This window comes from Myiozetetes cayanensis, unplaced genomic scaffold, assembly GCF_022539395.1.
Source record: "Myiozetetes cayanensis isolate MyiCay16 unplaced genomic scaffold, myiCay2020 scf1, whole genome shotgun sequence".
NCBI classification, from domain to species: domain Eukaryota; kingdom Metazoa; phylum Chordata; class Aves; order Passeriformes; family Tyrannidae; genus Myiozetetes; species Myiozetetes cayanensis.
The window spans coordinates 21,019,909-21,036,564 of NW_026086604.1; the positions used below are offsets into that span (position 1 = coordinate 21,019,909).

Here is a 16,656-nt window from a genome sequence, read left to right on the forward strand (position 1 = left end):
GAAGGTGTCCCTGCCCATGGTAGGGGTGTTAGAACTAAATGATCTTGAAGGGCCCTTCCATCCCAAACCATTCTGTGATTCTATGCTTCTGTGATACTTAAAATTTTTACTTTAAGTTGTAGCAATTATGCTCAGTCTCATATTTAAGCTTAGATTTTCGCTTGCATTTGTACAGATTCTTTTAGCTAATGCTGCTGATAAATACATATTAAAAAAAATCCCTGAAGATGAGAACATACCCAGCAGATATAACCTATTGGAATTCAGTTAGCAGGTTTGATTCTACAAATGGTATATTTATTTCAAAGAAGAGGGGCAGAGATTGACTCACATTTTTAAAGAAACCTATAGTTTATGATTTAAAGGCATGTTGGCATGAAGAAGCCCCGCTGAAAGAAGTTTCCCAAGATTCATAAAAATGAAAAAACCATCATTTTAATACAAAAGTAGACTTGAGTGTTAGGGGAATATTATACATTTCAACAGACAGCAGTGACCTATCACAACATTAATAAGGTTTCCTCAAGAGTCCTAAACTCTCAAAGGTTCTCGGCACTCAACTTTCAAAGTCTTATTCTTCCACTCTTCATTTTGAAACCAATTTTTATCCAATTGTATTGAGCTTACTTTTTTACAGTCAGGTGAAGAGAGGTTTTTGTTGCTGTTTCTTAATGTAGACACAGAAAAAAATTAATCTTGTTGAGTCTGTGATTTTGGGGGGTGAAGGAAGAAAACCTTCTGATTCACAGTGGAGAAGGATGAGGATTATCCCTACATACTGTTGTTCCTCACTGAAGCTCAGCAAAGAGCAGAACAAAGAAAGAGGCTGGGGATGAAGGAGCTCATCCTGACCAGAAAGAAGCAGTCAGACATGAATTTGAATAAAGCTTGTATCCACCCCCAATAAAAAATTCAAAACCCAGGCTGTTAATGACTCTCCTCCTACCTCCCTGGCTGGACCTGAGAAACTCTTCCCAGCAGCATTGCTCCTGAGTCTGTCTGTACTCACAAACAAGAGGTTTTGGGTGATACTCTTGGTTAGCTGCTAAATTCCCAAACAGCTCTTTCTACAGGACCTGATCAAATGTTATCTTATTGAACTGAGAAAGATGCATCATACCTGAAAGCAACAGATTCTGACCTTTTTCAAATTGAGGTGTAAATACTGGGGAAGGAAGAAGCGTCCAGTGGTCAAGGCACTAGCTAGGAACGCACAGCCTTTCTCAAAACCTGCTTCTGTGTAGCTGTCTTGCAAGATCACAATAACCAAATTGAATTAAATACTCAGTGCAACAATACGTCATCTGTGAAAGGAATAAAAGGGCTTCCTTTCCTCACAGAAACACTCATAAGTGCTTTGAAGATGAGGAGGCAGCTCAGAGTACTTTGATAATCACTAAATACAAAAGTAATGAGAAGAGTTTTGGTAACCAGGCATCTCTAAAAACCAGTCTTTTGGTTTATAAAGGCAGCAGTGAAGCAGGTGGTTTTAATGTAGCTTTTAAAAAGTAAGTGCAGTTTCCCAGATAATCCAGCTGACACTCTCCCACTACTGAGCCTGCCAGTTCTGTGGGTTGTAGAGTTAACAAGGTTTGAAGCTGAGTTAGAACTACCCACAGGCTGAACTAAGGAGCTATCAAAATTATTTCACATAAAACGCCTAGTTTTATTCAAAGTAGATTCCAGTAAAGAAAGTAATAATACATCTTAGCTTTCAATAAACTATATATATATATACTTAAATGTCCTGGTTGCCAGCTCTGATCGTGCTCTGTAAAACTTCTTACGTTTTTCTTAAAGCTTCAGGTATTGAAGACAAATAACTATGCAGGAGTTACAACTTTCAAGTAGAAGCAGTGATAGTTTTCTAAGTCCTTGTGGCTGCACAGGACTCACTCATTCCAATGGTTTATAGTTGACTGTCTAATATCAGTTTGTGGAGACCACCCACAATTAGGAAAACCTGAGGAAGGCAATCCTGAAATTTTACCCAGATGATCCAAAGGACCAAGTTCATGCTGTTCTCATTCTGTTATGTAAGTGATGTAAAGACCCTTTTTCCACGAGCCAGTGGAGTCACCCCAGGGACTGATCTGGCACAGTGCCGTCAGTGTGTATAGCTTGGGTGGAACTGAGCGGCTCCATGGTGATACCACTGCAAACAGAACTGGCTCTTTCCTAGAGACTCTTTCTTCCTGTATTCCCTCAGTGCCTTCTGCAAAATTGAGACATTGCTTAGCGGTCATTTCCTGCACATAGGTATGTCAGCACTAAACTACTGTAAAGTGAAATAATACCTTCCATGTTTGAGGTTAAAATATGCTTATTAATTTCTTTCACAACAATCTTTGTTTCATTCTGTCTCCTTACCATACAAACCTCATCATGTGCTGGGAAATGAATCACTGAACTTTTGTTGCCTTTTAGCTCCTCTCTGTGAGTTTATAAAGCACTGCACCAGATGTTGCATCCTAAATCACTGTTTCTACAGATAAATCCAAGTGTCACAGCAGGTGCAGACCATGGCACCCTTGAATCCTAATCATTCTCCCCACTGTCCAGATCATCACACAGCTGGAGAGATCAGAACTGAGGGTCATTCCTGGGGCCACAAGATAAACTTAGTTTATGATTAACACAGATTCTTTAACAGATCGTGTACTTAAAATAAATTCAGTATTTTAGCAATAGATGTGAATTGCAACCATTTCACGCCACTCTGTTGAATCTCAAGTCCAAACATAACCAATAGATGAGGACTCCTAAAGAAATTAAGGTGGTTAACTGAAGAGTCAGAAATTAATAAAAAATAAAACCATTAAATGCATAACATTAGACAGATGTTTGCAATTTAACATCCTTACCGCAGTGTCGTTGGTGGTAATGTACACCAACACATCTGAGTTGTTTCTGCCATTAATGTATCGGTAACAGTTCCACACACAGCTTATCAAGTAACCCTGCAAAGAAAAGGGATTTATTATTCTGTGCAGAAAATAAACCATAGGGTTTTTCTCTTAGAGCATTTCCATTCTTTATAAATACAAATATCAGCTTGGTAGAAGCATGGGACAGTCACTTTTCTGGTTGCAGTGGCTATGACAATGTAGAGGGGCTCCGTGAGTAATTCAACTGGGGTTTAGTAGTTTTAGAAAGTGGAAGCAAACCCCAGCATAAAGAGCTCAACCATGTTGGGGATTGAAGAATCATCAAATTACAGGAAACCTTCCCTGTCCTGTGAGTGGAAACCTAGACAATGACTATGTGATGATACTACAGATCACCTGCACTATTTCAATACTCTGTTTCACTTAATCTGATATTAAATCTATGTATTCCATGTGATTGGAATGGTCTGGAGTCTTACTGACATCTGAAATTATTTCTGACCTTTTAAACATTATTACAAATATTTTTTCAGTGTAAAGCAAAAAAACCTGTTATTCCAGCAATAAACCTACTGCAAGATCACATAACTTCACTGTTTTTGTTCTTGGAGCTCACTATGCTCTGGGTAGGACTGCTGTTGTCTACACCTTTTTTTTTTTAACTGGTTGGGCAAAGTGTTCACAACTGTCATCTCCTTCACCAGCATGAAATGTTCCAGTCTGGGCAGCAGAGATGAGCAAAGTGACTGGAAGGAAGATGGAAGGCAGAGAGGCAGGAAGGAGCAGGAGTCAGATCCGCAGCATGCTAGTAACAAGGCTGGTGGGAGAAAGCAGTTTCCTCTGGAGCTTTGTGTTTCCCATGTAGTCACACATGACAGCGATGAGGAGAACTATGTGTTTTGATAGTGCCCAACTTGTATTTTCTCTTAGTAGGTTCCGCACAGCAATTCTTTCACTAAACTAGCACATGCAAATCAAACTGCCTGTGCTGACTCCATTTGCATGTGTGTCTCACTGAGTGAGTCATATTTTTGTGACTCAACTTGCACTGATGACCTTCCAAAAGCCTCTTATCCCTTTGAGCCCCGTGCTTCCTCCATCTCCAGAGCTGACACACATGAGCTGTGTTTTTAAGGATGCCACATGACTCACTATGGCTTGCTTGCAGATCAGGAAGAGTTTTTTCCACCGGGGCGGAGCTGGCTAAAATCTGGTAAATCTGCTTCCTCTTTTTTTACAGCATCTTACAGACCCCGGGGACCATCTTACAGAGGCGTTGCAGACTTTGGCAATACTTTTGACCACCAAACTGGGGGAGCAAAAGGCTTCTGGAGTGAGCTAAGTCCAAAGGGAATATTAGACAGGCTCTACAGCCTGAGCTGTGAGCTATGCAAACCTGCCCCAAACTACTGAAACAAGTAAAGGCACAAACATGAAGAACTGGATCTTTTCCAGGATTAAGTAAAATGTCATTGTTAATTATAAGTGGTAATTAAATAGTTCAGTAGCTTTCAATGCTCAGATACTATAGGCTGAGAATGGCATAAGAGCCACTACAGAACAGAGACTGAATATAGTACACTTCTGTGGGGACACAGCCTCACTTTATAAGAGACCTTTTACATTAAGCCTACCCATTTGCAAACCTATTTCTACACTCCTCCTGTTAAAATCCAAATTGAGGGAAGCCCTGTTTCAGATAATACAATCCTATCTAGGAGAAGCCAGTGGGAAATTCATTTTTGAATGCTCCCATTCCATTATGTGTGGTGAATAAAACACATTTAACCCCACAATTAACCCCTACAGCTCTCCCAGCTCTGAACCCTAGCTCTAATCAGCCCTGCTCCTGCGTGCATGGGCTGTTTCTCAGTGGGTGAGGTCTGTTCCAGCCTTTGAATTAAAGAGGTCACCAGCCAGCATACACCAAGTAATTGGCCACAGGACATTGACCCACATATGGCTGAGAGTGGCAGCAGTTCAGAGCACATCCTTGTCCAAGTGCTTTGGACAGGTGCTGCTGGTCTGTAAATCAAGAGTCATGGAAACCCATTTTCTTCAACCTATAACTTTATTTAAACTTGTTCCTAATAATTGTTTTCTACCAATACTGCTGCACCATTAAATGGGATTCCTGATTCAGTTACCAATTTCCTCTCCTGAAAAACCTGGCTAAGGTTTCAAATACTGCTTTAAAATGCATGGCTGGACACTCAGTATATAAATATATCAATTTTTATCTCAGGAGACCAATGTTTACATTTGAAATTGGCCCTACATAAAAGGCCTTCAATTCCTCAGCCTAATCCACCCTTAGTGGTACTCCTGCATACCATGGCACAGGCTGCTGACAGACACCTTTTGGAGAGGCAGCCCCAAGTAGCCACCACGTGAAAGGATGGGTGCACAAGAAGGGTTGAATTTGGAAACAGGCACTGCACCTACTTCTACCAGCTTTCAGTCTTCCCCTTTGCATGGTAGGAAAGTACTTGAGCCCCTATGGAACTGAAACACACAAAACTTTGTAACCCTGCCTCTTGCTGTTGCAATTGCACACTCACTTCTTAAGCAGCACATCAACAGAAAGGTACTGCAGACTTCTGCTCATCAGACACATGCTCCACCAGCTGACTGACCATCATCTCTGTGGATATTAAGAGGCTGCTACATTGTGCTGTTTCTTGTAACACAGAAAGGAAAAGTCTGTGCTGATCTGGGTCACAGCAGCCCTGTGGGCAGCCCCCTCACTGGCAGCAAGCGCAGGGTGAATGCCGCAGACCCGACACAGGCCCCTCAGGTTAGGAGCTGCCTGCACTGCATCCCATTTTTTTCCCAAGCTGCTTTGAATTTTCTATTTAAAGAGCTGGCATGGGCTTCAGTAACTGGTGAAAATGAGATAAAGATTTATACACAAAATGAAATTTATATGAAGATTTCAGAGGGATGCTAATGGCAGAGTAGTTGACCATGTGTATTTCCCGTGTTGGTACTAGAGAAGGAGAAACAATGGGTTGCTGTGCTGATGAAACTGGCAATTAAATTCATATTCTCAGTACACTACAAGGTGTATCTTAGGAGTATAAAAAATGGGTACAAGAACTACTGCTTAGAACAGCAAAGAAGTGCTGTGATTGGAAAGAACTAATGATACTGAAGTAAACTATTGGCCTGCAACACTTTAAAGGGCACCTTCTAGGGGCCAGGACATCACCTGTCACCTCACAGTCACACATACTGTGTTTATGCGATTTAAAGCAAATGACCCCTACTTTAGAAATGCTTCTCCCATAACTACCCTGCCACCAGAAACCCCAGTGCTGGGACCAGTCCTAAGCTTTTTTGGGACAGATGGTAACCTCGTGGCTCCTTTTTGGTCATTCCTGGGAATGTGGATCAAAGCTTGGTTGTTGGGGCTGTTTTCATGGTCCCATGAACACAGGAAGGTAGCAGACACTGGGACGATGGGTTGCAGGTCAGGGTTCCCCCTGCCAGAAGGCATCCCCTTGGGCTGAGATAGCAAATCTCTCAGGGAGAGTACAGAACTTCATTCCATATAACCCTTTCCCATCTGCTGAAGGCACCAGGACATGCAGAGTGGTCTCATCTCCAGGCTCAACACCTTGTATGAGTGTCTTTTTAGGCATATTATGTAGACCAGGGTTAATACTGAGTTTGCTGAAGACCAGCCAGTCTCACTGAACTAGAATACCTTTTGGCTGCTCCACTGGCAACTACCTCTTCCTACCTACTTTTCAGGAAGAGAAAGGCCAGAGAAGAAGAGACCATACTCTGAAGCTGCAGAGTGCTCAAGGAAGCCTGGGGGAAAGGTTTATCCTGGTTGTGTTTGTGCTCACCTGAGCTCATTTGGGCCTGAGGGGCTTCCCCATGAAGGGAGATTGAAACCTCAACCATTCTGTCTCAGCAGCTGGAGCTGGCCAGAGGAAACCCAGGCCATGTTCTCCAGACCAGCTGCAGAGGAGGGTGTAATTCAAAAGCCACTGTGTTGGCTATGTGCCATTTGAAGTCCTGTGTACATACATAAAATACATTTGTGCTGCTGGATGTCCTTCCTTGGTCAGATAGGCCAGATATGTTTGGTGGCATGCAACTGTGGTTCAGTTTCTAGACAAAGACAGTGAATGAAATAACACATTTTGGTCTACTCTGAAAAGGATTCCATGTGAAACTGCCTGAAATATCCATTGACTGCTTCAGATCCAAGTAAATTCTAAGCTCTAAAAAGACAAGTGCCTGTGTGTGGCTAGCTGGCTCGCTTTCTTACCACCATCTCTTGCCTTTTCACAATCCCATGACTGCAAAACACAAACCTAACAACCAACACTGCATAGTCTTGCTCTCTGCTCAGTAAAGTTTTCCTGTGCACGTAGCTTCACTGAAAACAAAAGTTTGAAATGAAAGTTTGAAATTGAAAACAAAATGCCAAATGTTTCTAAGGAATTAGGTGATTCTGGTTCATATTTCCCACCAGCTGAATGCAGCTTTCCCTACTGTAGCTTTTCCTAGGTCACAATGTTTTGGTTCCTCTCCCTATTTCTAGTTGAACTCCAGATGGAGAGGGAGCTCAGGCATATTTTTTGTGCACAATACCTTTTCAGTTTCAGTACATAAATGTGGTACCATCTGTTAAGTCTATCAGTGATAAACTGTGAAGCATCTGTGTGTGTCCAGCTTTCTTTTCATGGAGCAGATTCCATAAATCTGCATAACAGCTCTTCTGGAAACATAAGAAATTCAAATGAAAATGCTAATTGGAATTTAGCATGTGTTTCTGTGTGAGTCATATTTTTGTGACTAATTTATATGATAACATGTTGCTAGAATGAGCATTATATGAGCCACATGTACTCTTGGAAAAAAACACGTGTTAGCCACTTTAAAACCAAATGAGTCTTTTGCACAATTAATTTCTTACTTTTTTTTTTCTGTAGTAAATATTTTTGCCATTCCAATTTTAGTTGCCTTGTTTTCTATAAGCTTAATGTAATAAATTCTTAATTACATATTTCTCCTTCAAAGGATTCACAAGTCATGACACTCCTACAAGCATCACACCTCCCTATTGTGGCTTGTATGTTCTTGTGTTATGAATAAGACTTTCTGCTTTTCTTCCATGATGTCTATCACTGTTTTGTATACCTGCCTGGGCTGTAGGTCCCTGGATGTTTCTAAAGACAGACCTCCCAGCAAGGGACATTCCACCCATGATCAGAGATAGACTTTGTACACAGTAATGCACTTACCTTAAAAGCCAAAATGATACTTATGAAAAGGAGGATAATCACAACCAGACACGTAGGGTTCACAGACATAATCTCTTCCTTGTAGGGAAAATTGTTGGGCTGCATAAGCAAAAATAAGCAAAACACTGTGAGTTAATCTCACGAGTCATTTAAGAGGCATTCAATTAGTGCACACTATAATTAACAGCTTATAAAGCGTTCTCTGATCTACTAAATCAGGAGCTCTGCACCAACAACCAATTTCAGTAAGTTTGGCTGGAACAGGCGTTGTGAACTCAGCTGTCAAAGGTTCCTTGGAAGTCTGAGGGAATTTGCTTTTTGCTTTGGATGTGGTGTGGGCTCTCTTTTCCTCAGTGCTCACTGGGTTTGTATCTGACACAAACAAGCAAAGGACTGGGAGCTTTGCAGCAGGACACCTGCCATCTTGGGAAACAGCAGGCAAATCCTGTACTTACTGAGTAATCATTATAATGGCACTGGTTGCCAAAGGCCAGCGCCAGCTCCTTCCAGAAAGTCAAAGCAGGAAAAACTGGACAGCATAGTCCTTTCACCTAAACATTTGAAGACATTTCAAAAGACATTGAGTCTATTCTGTTCCATCTTATTTTGGCTAAATTTGGACTACTTCACCAGGAGTACTTGTTAATGCTGCTATCTGAGTGCATGTCCCATGGAGGCACGGGTCCTCCAGGGGAGCCACATCATGATTTCAAATTGAAATGTGCTCCAGGTCCTTCTGCTACCTCATATATGAAATGGAGGTGACAAAATTAATCTTCTTGCTTAGCACACACTCTACTGATTTACAGTTGTGAAACACTTGAGGATCACTGGCTGAAAAACAGCCTCTAAAAATGTTTTACTTATTTATTGCTTAAAGAAAACACACCCTTTAAAATTAATGTTCCAAATAGTTTTGAAATACTGCAAGGCACAAGTTCCTGTTTCAGTTAGAATAAACCACTGTTCACAGACCGAGCTGTTCTCCACAATAGATAGCTCCACTGCAACAGTAGCTCATTATAACTGAATGCAATAGTTCCTTCCACACACAACTCCCTTTTCCCTTACAGGTCTAATTACTTAACCAGGCCAGCTCTGCATCCTTGTCAAGACAATTAACTAGACCGAGCTATAACTGTATTCTTGGCAATGATGGTGTAAATCCAGAGTAACCCCTTAATAACCCTTATTCCAGCACTCAGCCCAGTGCATCAGGAAATTATCTTTTTTTTTTGGACAGCTGCTACTGAGAATAGCTCTTTATTTAGCGCTTCCATGAACTGTTCAGAGTGGTTAACATCAACAGCAGCTGTAACAGTTTGCAGATAAATGTTACATAAGCATATTTTCCGCTTCTTGACAGCAGTGTTTCTGTTCCTGTACTGAATTTCATGGCTGAAGTTTTTATCACATTATCTTCTTTGTCGAGGACACTAGCTTTTGTAGGACACTAGCTTGCTATAATTCAATAAGTTGCGGTGCTTTTTTTCCCACAGAAGGTTATCCTAAATATAGTGAATGCAGTCACCCAGAGACCAAGAAAGCAAGAGTATATGTCAAAAAACAATGCTCCAACCTCCCCTCCTGTTTGCAAGAGGGAGGCCATAAAAGAAAGTCAGAAAGTTAGGAAGTCCAGTCGGTCAAGGACAGTTACAATAAAATTGCCCCCAAATTATTTTTTCAGTACTGACCTACCATTAAAAAACTAGTCAAACTAGTTTGTGAATACAATAAAAAATTCCTAGTAAGAATTTGGTTCCCAAAAGTCATCGTGTAGGAAGACCAGTCACCACTTGAAGACTGGATGACTGCATGCTGGGGTCTTGGCCATAATCTACTGGCCTGTTTCCAGACATCAACTCAAATGGGATTTGCATGGGGGCAAGAGGAGGGCAGAAAAATGATGAAGAAAGTTTCCACTACACTGAAAAGCAGGAAAATCTGCTAGAGCCATGAACCCTGGTCAAGTCTGGGAGAAGGACATGCTGCTGAGCAAAACCTGGCCCTCCCTTACATCAGTGTCATTGTTTTAGGTGAAAAAAACAGTAATTCAGCAAAGCCAGGACAGCACGAGGAACAAATTTTGCAGTTTGTCCCCTTCAGGCTCAGCTTTACTGGGTCTCTGTCTGAAGAGATGTGAGGTGTTAGGAAGCCCCAGCAAGGTGTGGGGGGGTGCTATGCCCATGTGGTGGTCACCCCCACCCACCTCCCCACCTGGGAGATCTTGGTGCAGGGTGTGAAAACTGAAGCTGGTCCCTCCTGGAGCTTCCAGGTTTTCTAATTGGGAGACAAGGCTTTCAGGGCTTCTATGAATAGCCCGGGGGCATTGGGTTAGCATGGAAGAAACCCCTTTTCTTTATTTGCTAACTGGGCTGGGCCAGTCTATCAGCAGTCTGATCTTGACTCACTACTAGAAACCCCTTCAGTGCTGAAGGAAAACCAATTTACAAAACCTGCAGCTTTTGTCAAAAAAGCAGGAAAGATGGATCACCCTAGAAGTGGTGCCATCAGGTAGCCCTTGGGGTCCTCCCAGAGCAGCAGCCATTCCCAAAATCTCATTAATTCCCATGGAAAACGTGTACCAACAGTGGTTCAGATGAATCAAAGACCCATTCCCCTCCACTGCCTGCAGCAATAAGCTTAAACACTGATGTAGGTGCATGAGGGGGACAAGAAATTCTGCTCCTGTGCTGGGGGTTTTGCTCTCCTGTGGGGAGACCAGTAGTTGAAATCCTGCTGCTAGAAAGGTTCCAGACACTGGGCTCTGTGCTGCAACTTCTGGAAAAAGATGAGTGTCAAATGCTGTGCAAGTTTTGATAGAGCTGAGATTGAAATACATCTCAGTGGGTGGGAAAAATCAAGTCTGTCACTGGAAATACAGAAGTGATTTTGCAGCACAACATGATGAAAATTGCTATACAAACAAAATGTAGTTGTAGTAGTGTTGAACTGGCCTGCTAAAGTCATAATTAAAGTGTCATTTATAACCTTGTTGCGGACATGGAAAGGGCTGCATGTATAATAATATACCTTATACACTTTTAATTTTAAAAATTACTGCTTATATATATCAAAGCTCTATTACACACTTAAAAAGAATCTAAAACTTGCATAGAAAATACATTTCTACTGCATTGATATTGTACAAATGTGCAAGAAGAACAAAATGAAAAAGGCTAAAGCCATTTTTCATTCCCTCAGCCTTGTTGCATAACCTTTCACGTCTTCCTTCCTCCTGGACCATAAAAAATCCACTTTAAAATATGGTGTGGATTCTCATTCCAAGTTGCAATCCTCCAAGTATCAGGATCTTACAAGATTGAAAGAAAACAGTAATGTGTCAGTAGAATTTTTAAAGTTCTGCTATGAAGTTAGTACTACTTCTTTGGAATTATAAAATGGCATTAAAAATGTCAGAAAGGATATTTCTTTTTTAAGCTTTAGTTTATAGGAAAAAATTCTTTAGGTTTAATCTCTTTCATGTTCTCTAGATGTTTCCCCTAGGATTTAAAAGCATGACTGATAACACATGAATTGTTAGGCAGCAGCATTGCAGGCAGTCCTATGGTAAAGCTATTTAATATAATTTGAAATTTTGTTTAGATGAACTGTCATAGTCCTGTACTTTAATAAAAAAAAAAAGTTTGCATAACACAATTGCAGATTAGCCTGTTCTGCACCTCTGCTTCAATCCACTTCATATACTGTTACAAGATGACAGAAGATGAAGTGTTTCATTTAAAGCTTTTAGAAAGCCCATATATCAAAGATTTAGTGGGGTTAAAGGAAAGAAATGTGCTTTAGGTCAAACTGCTTTAGACCTCTACTGCTCCAAGAACCAAAATGGTTTTTATTTTGCACATGTTGGATTCACTGTATGAGAAAGTTTTTGGTTTTTAAGTGACAATGATAATGACCAAGATGTCCAATATAATTCTTCAAAACTTATATCATGCAATCGTCATAAAACATATAAAATGCAAGATTTGTAACACTTACTTATTTTACATGACTCTTTATGCTGAGATGCTCTTGCTATCTATGAGAATCAAGTGGCACACCTGTGTGCAACTGGATATCAAAAGGCAACCAAAAGTTTCCAAAGACACTTGCTCCTCTGAAAGAAGCAGCCAATGTAGGCTGACGTTACCAAACATCCTGTGAACACAACTGCAACATTTTCAGCTAGGGCTCTGCCCAGCTAATTGATTATGTGCTAATCATCTTGCTAAAAGTACATGGAGGGTTTCCCAGTAGCTTGTAACTCATCACTGACAGACTGCAATCTGGCAGATGTGAACCACAGTAAATAGATAATGATCCCATATACTAGCGAAGGGAAGTAGAAATCGTTAAAGACATGGGGGTTTCACCTTAGAGCAAGAAAAAATGTTCCCCTGAGACTGCCAAATGTATTCCATTACCTAATGCACACCTTTGCCTAGATATTCAATAATGGATTTGAGGAATGATTGGGATTTTTCATTTCCCTTATGGAGTTGTGTACTTTAAAATACCATTCCCCAAATGCAAAGCAGTTTTAGAGCAACAGAAACTGTAAGAATGCCAGGAAGAAACACAATCCTTGCTTCCTGCCTACCCTGGCAGACCACTGCAAAGGGGGCAAGGGGCAAGATGACTCTAGGGCTTATTTATAAATCATCAGGAAGGATTACACCCAACAGGATGACTCAGGTCTCACCTACAGGGACAATGGTATTAACCACAAGTCTTGTTCTAAACACAGTGTTTGAGATGACAAACCTATCCACCATGAGTATTATTCAAAGGTAGGGAATCAAGTCCTGTATTTGAGCACTAGCACTGCATTGATGGCATTATTACTGAAAATTTGACAAGCTTGTATTTAGTTCTGTGTGCCTAAATATCTGGTCACAGCGGATGGGATCTTCACCTCTCCTCTTTGTTTTTGCCCACTCAGACAGAGTGTATTTACTCTGAACCAAATGTAAAAACCTTTGCCAACTGATGTAGCCCTTCCAAGGAAGGGTACAAAGGGTTCCTTTTGAGTCATTTGCGCTCAGGACCACAGCTAAGACATAGGAGATGTAATCAGCCTCAAAGTAGATGCAGAACAGCTTCAAAACTTTGTTGAACAGGTGACATTAACTGTACAGAATTCATCACAGGTCTTTGGTAGTTTTTCCCCATCACTAATATCCAATATGAACGATAAAATACAAACTAATCCTTCTTTCTAAATGAACTTGGACTAGCCTTTAGCTGCTAGCTGCTCATTATACCTCACATCAAATTTAAACAGCCTTTTAATATCTCATTATTTTGCATATAAAAACTCTAATGGTACTACCTCTTGGTCTCCTTTCTCAGTAAACGAAGCAGGAAAAGCTGATTGTCTCTCATCATACTACAATATATCCAGATTTTATATAATCTTTTTGAAGAACTTTCCTGTATGTTCCCTGACTTCTAAGCATTGTTTTTTACAACCAGACTCCATAAATAGACAGAGAAAATCTATGACACCAGATGAGAAGGGAAGTCTCCTCTCCTTTACTATTAATTGCTCTTTTTTTTTGTCCACAAACCCCAAAAGCACCTTTTGCAAGCAGAAAAACAACTTGGAGGCTGTAGTTTTGGCACTTAGTTCCGTAGGCTGCTTACAGGGTCACTGCATCCCAGGCACAGCTGTGGCACTGTATGCTCAACTATATTCCTCATGCTTTTACATTTCTTTGCATTTATCTATGTGGCACATGTTAATGGCTGAACTCAGGTTCTCAATCAGTCTAGCTCACTGTGTCAGCCATGGGTTTTATTAGAAGTGAATTTGCTGGGAAAAGCCACAGGTACTGCCACTGGGAAATGCAGAGATGAGCCCACTCCAGGCAATGCAGGGTAGGGTCTTTCAAAGAATGACACAGAACAGCCAGATTAGACTCCTCCTTACAACCTCCCACCAAAGAACTTGATCCCTCTAGACAAATGAGTCTGGAGAAGCTCTCCCAAGGCTGACATTAGCCTTTATGAAGGGCCTTTTGGGTACCAACATTATTAATGGAAGCTGGGATGAGCATGAAATCTACTGCTGATTCCTGGAGCCCTTCCTCTGCTCAAAATAGAAACTCACTGGCAGATGGCTGGCTTGACCACGACCCTTTGCAGTCTGCCAGCTAACCTCTCCTAATCCATGTGATACATCCTTTATTGATCTAGTGCTTCATTGTTGCTCTGAGAATCATCTCAAGAAAGTTCATTATGTCCCTGCCTATCTTTATTGACGAAGTCAGTAATCTTGTCAGCTAAGGAAAATGAGTTTGCCTGCAGGACTGCTTTTCCATGAAACTGTGCTGGCAGTCATTAATCAATTTCCTCTGGTCTAATCCTTTATCAATTGACTGTCCTCTCAGCCCCAGCCCTTCTGTTATTATTCTGCTTGGTAGCAATGTCAGGCTAATCAGCCTATAATTATCCTGGAAATCCCCCTTGCCCTTTTGAGCACTGACAGTTTAGCACTCCTGAAGTCCTGCAGCATTTCATTACCAGTACAGAAAATGATTTACAACAGCAACACAAAGATGTTTGCAACCAGAGATTTTAACACTGCAGAGAAGCAGTACAGATCACAGAGTGCTCTGCTGCACCACATCCAACCCCTTCCAAGGCCTGCTCCTTCTATTTCCGATACAGAAAGGCCTATTATTTTTTTAACAGTGATGTTTTAGCAGACACTTTCAGAGAATCAGCTGCTCTTTGCCCTTCTATAGTGAGCCAGCTTCAGATGTAGCACCAGATTTTCAGCAGAAGAGCAGAGGCTTTTAAGAGCACAGCTCCCAGCCTGCTCCTGTCCCCATCACAGTCTTGCACAGTGACCAAGACTGAGTGAAACCTGGTTATGACTCACGCTCTGGGAAGTGGGGGGGAATTCCTGCAACCACACAGATGCTTGTGCTGCCACAAGGGCAGGGCTGGCCCCGAGCAGCGAGGGACTAGGTAAGGGATAGGCAGTAGGCTCTGGCAGTGGCAATGCCAGCTTAATCACTCACTAAACTATGACTGCAATTTCTCTTTTCCACTCATACCTCTGAGAACCCTTTGATTTATTCCTCAGCTTCTCTTCCAGTGTACCATCAGGTACACTGTGAAGGCGGGTAGGTGTTAAATAAGATGAAGGATAACAGACACGTTGCCTCTTCCTGAAGATTTGTGTGGCTACTTATCTGCCTGCTGTGTCTCACTACCTGTTATTTATACTGGCTGAGCTAGCTTTCCATCCACGCAACAAAGTTCACAGCCAAGCTAATCTGTATTCGGGTTCTCAAGGCAGATTTTCAGAGACAGTTGCACACTGGCTTCTCCAGAGCTCCGCAACTCCGCATGAACCCATATGTGGTTCTGTGATGAGACAGAGGTTGGTGCTCTCCTCTTTACTTCAGGGTGTTGCAATCATATCTCACACACTTATGCCATACTGGCTATGGATGTTTGGCCAAAGCAGACCATGGCAAGAAGGGAGCCTAAGACAGAATCCAAAATATTTTCTAGAAAAACCAAATATATACTCAATCAAACTCTTACCTAATGAAATGTCTTAAAGCTACCAAATAAACTAGAAGGAGCTAAAAAACATTCTTGAAATAGCACCAAAAATAAGGCACTGGATATGAACACAATAACTGAATGCAAAAGCAATTACTATCTATATCTTGCAATATGAGACTCATTCTAAATTAAATGGTGCTGAGAGCTTCCATGACATTACAAAACTCTAAAACTTTGCACAAATATTGTAGTAAGCTAGCAATGTAACCTTGCAAAGATGTTGAATTCAGACTGGCAAGGACTGACAAAATTTCTCAAGGACTGCATGGGAAGTTAACAGGCTAGAAATACAGAACAAACAGACACAGTTTTTTTTCCCCCAAAATCCCAAAGGCTTGTGAACATCAAGTGATTTACCAGTTGATGGAGGTAGTCCTGAATTGTGCTGGGATAGATGAGTACACTGATGGCAACCAAAGTGTTGAGAGCAAAGTCAAAGATCTGATAACAGAAGAAAGGGATGATCCAAGCTGCATGTTGCTAAAAAGGAAATAAATTAGAAACTCATCAGTCACAAGTTAAAATAGAAGGATATATGTCTTTCTACACTAAAATCCAAGGAGTATTTCACACTATGCAGTATTAAATCAGCTCAAAGAAATATGAGATTCAGCCTAAGGGGCTGGCCAAAGCAGTTTGGCTGCTGAACTGCACTGCAATTCCCACAACTCATTATACTAGGATATTTAGAAACCACATGATACTTTTCCCTCCTAATTAATAGGATTAATGTTGGGAAAAACCACAGGCTTGGGAGGTGAATGGGAAAAAATTCCCTTAACTTTGATAGGTACAAGATTCAGTTCTCTGAATTCACCATTTGCCCAGAGCTTATTTGAAACTGCAGTCAACACAACTGGGCAGTTCTGCTGCCTGCAGCAGGGGGCCCTGGGGTACCACTGATCTAAGCAATCAGTTCT

At 41.3% G+C, this 16,656-nt stretch overlaps 1 protein-coding gene across 1 annotated transcript in view; it reads right to left on the bottom strand.

Moving 5' to 3' along the window:
- LAPTM4B (lysosomal protein transmembrane 4 beta) overlaps positions 1-16,656 on the bottom strand; it is a 57,075-nt gene that overhangs the window by 17,265 nt on the left and 23,154 nt on the right. Inside the window, exons 4-6 of the mRNA XM_050317149.1 lie at positions 16,094-16,216; positions 8,150-8,248; positions 2,865-2,960 (exon numbers count right to left, since the gene is read on the bottom strand). Coding sequence (XP_050173106.1) covers positions 2,865-2,960; positions 8,150-8,248; positions 16,094-16,216 — 318 coding nt within the window. The remainder of the gene's footprint in view (positions 1-2,864; positions 2,961-8,149; positions 8,249-16,093; positions 16,217-16,656) is intronic.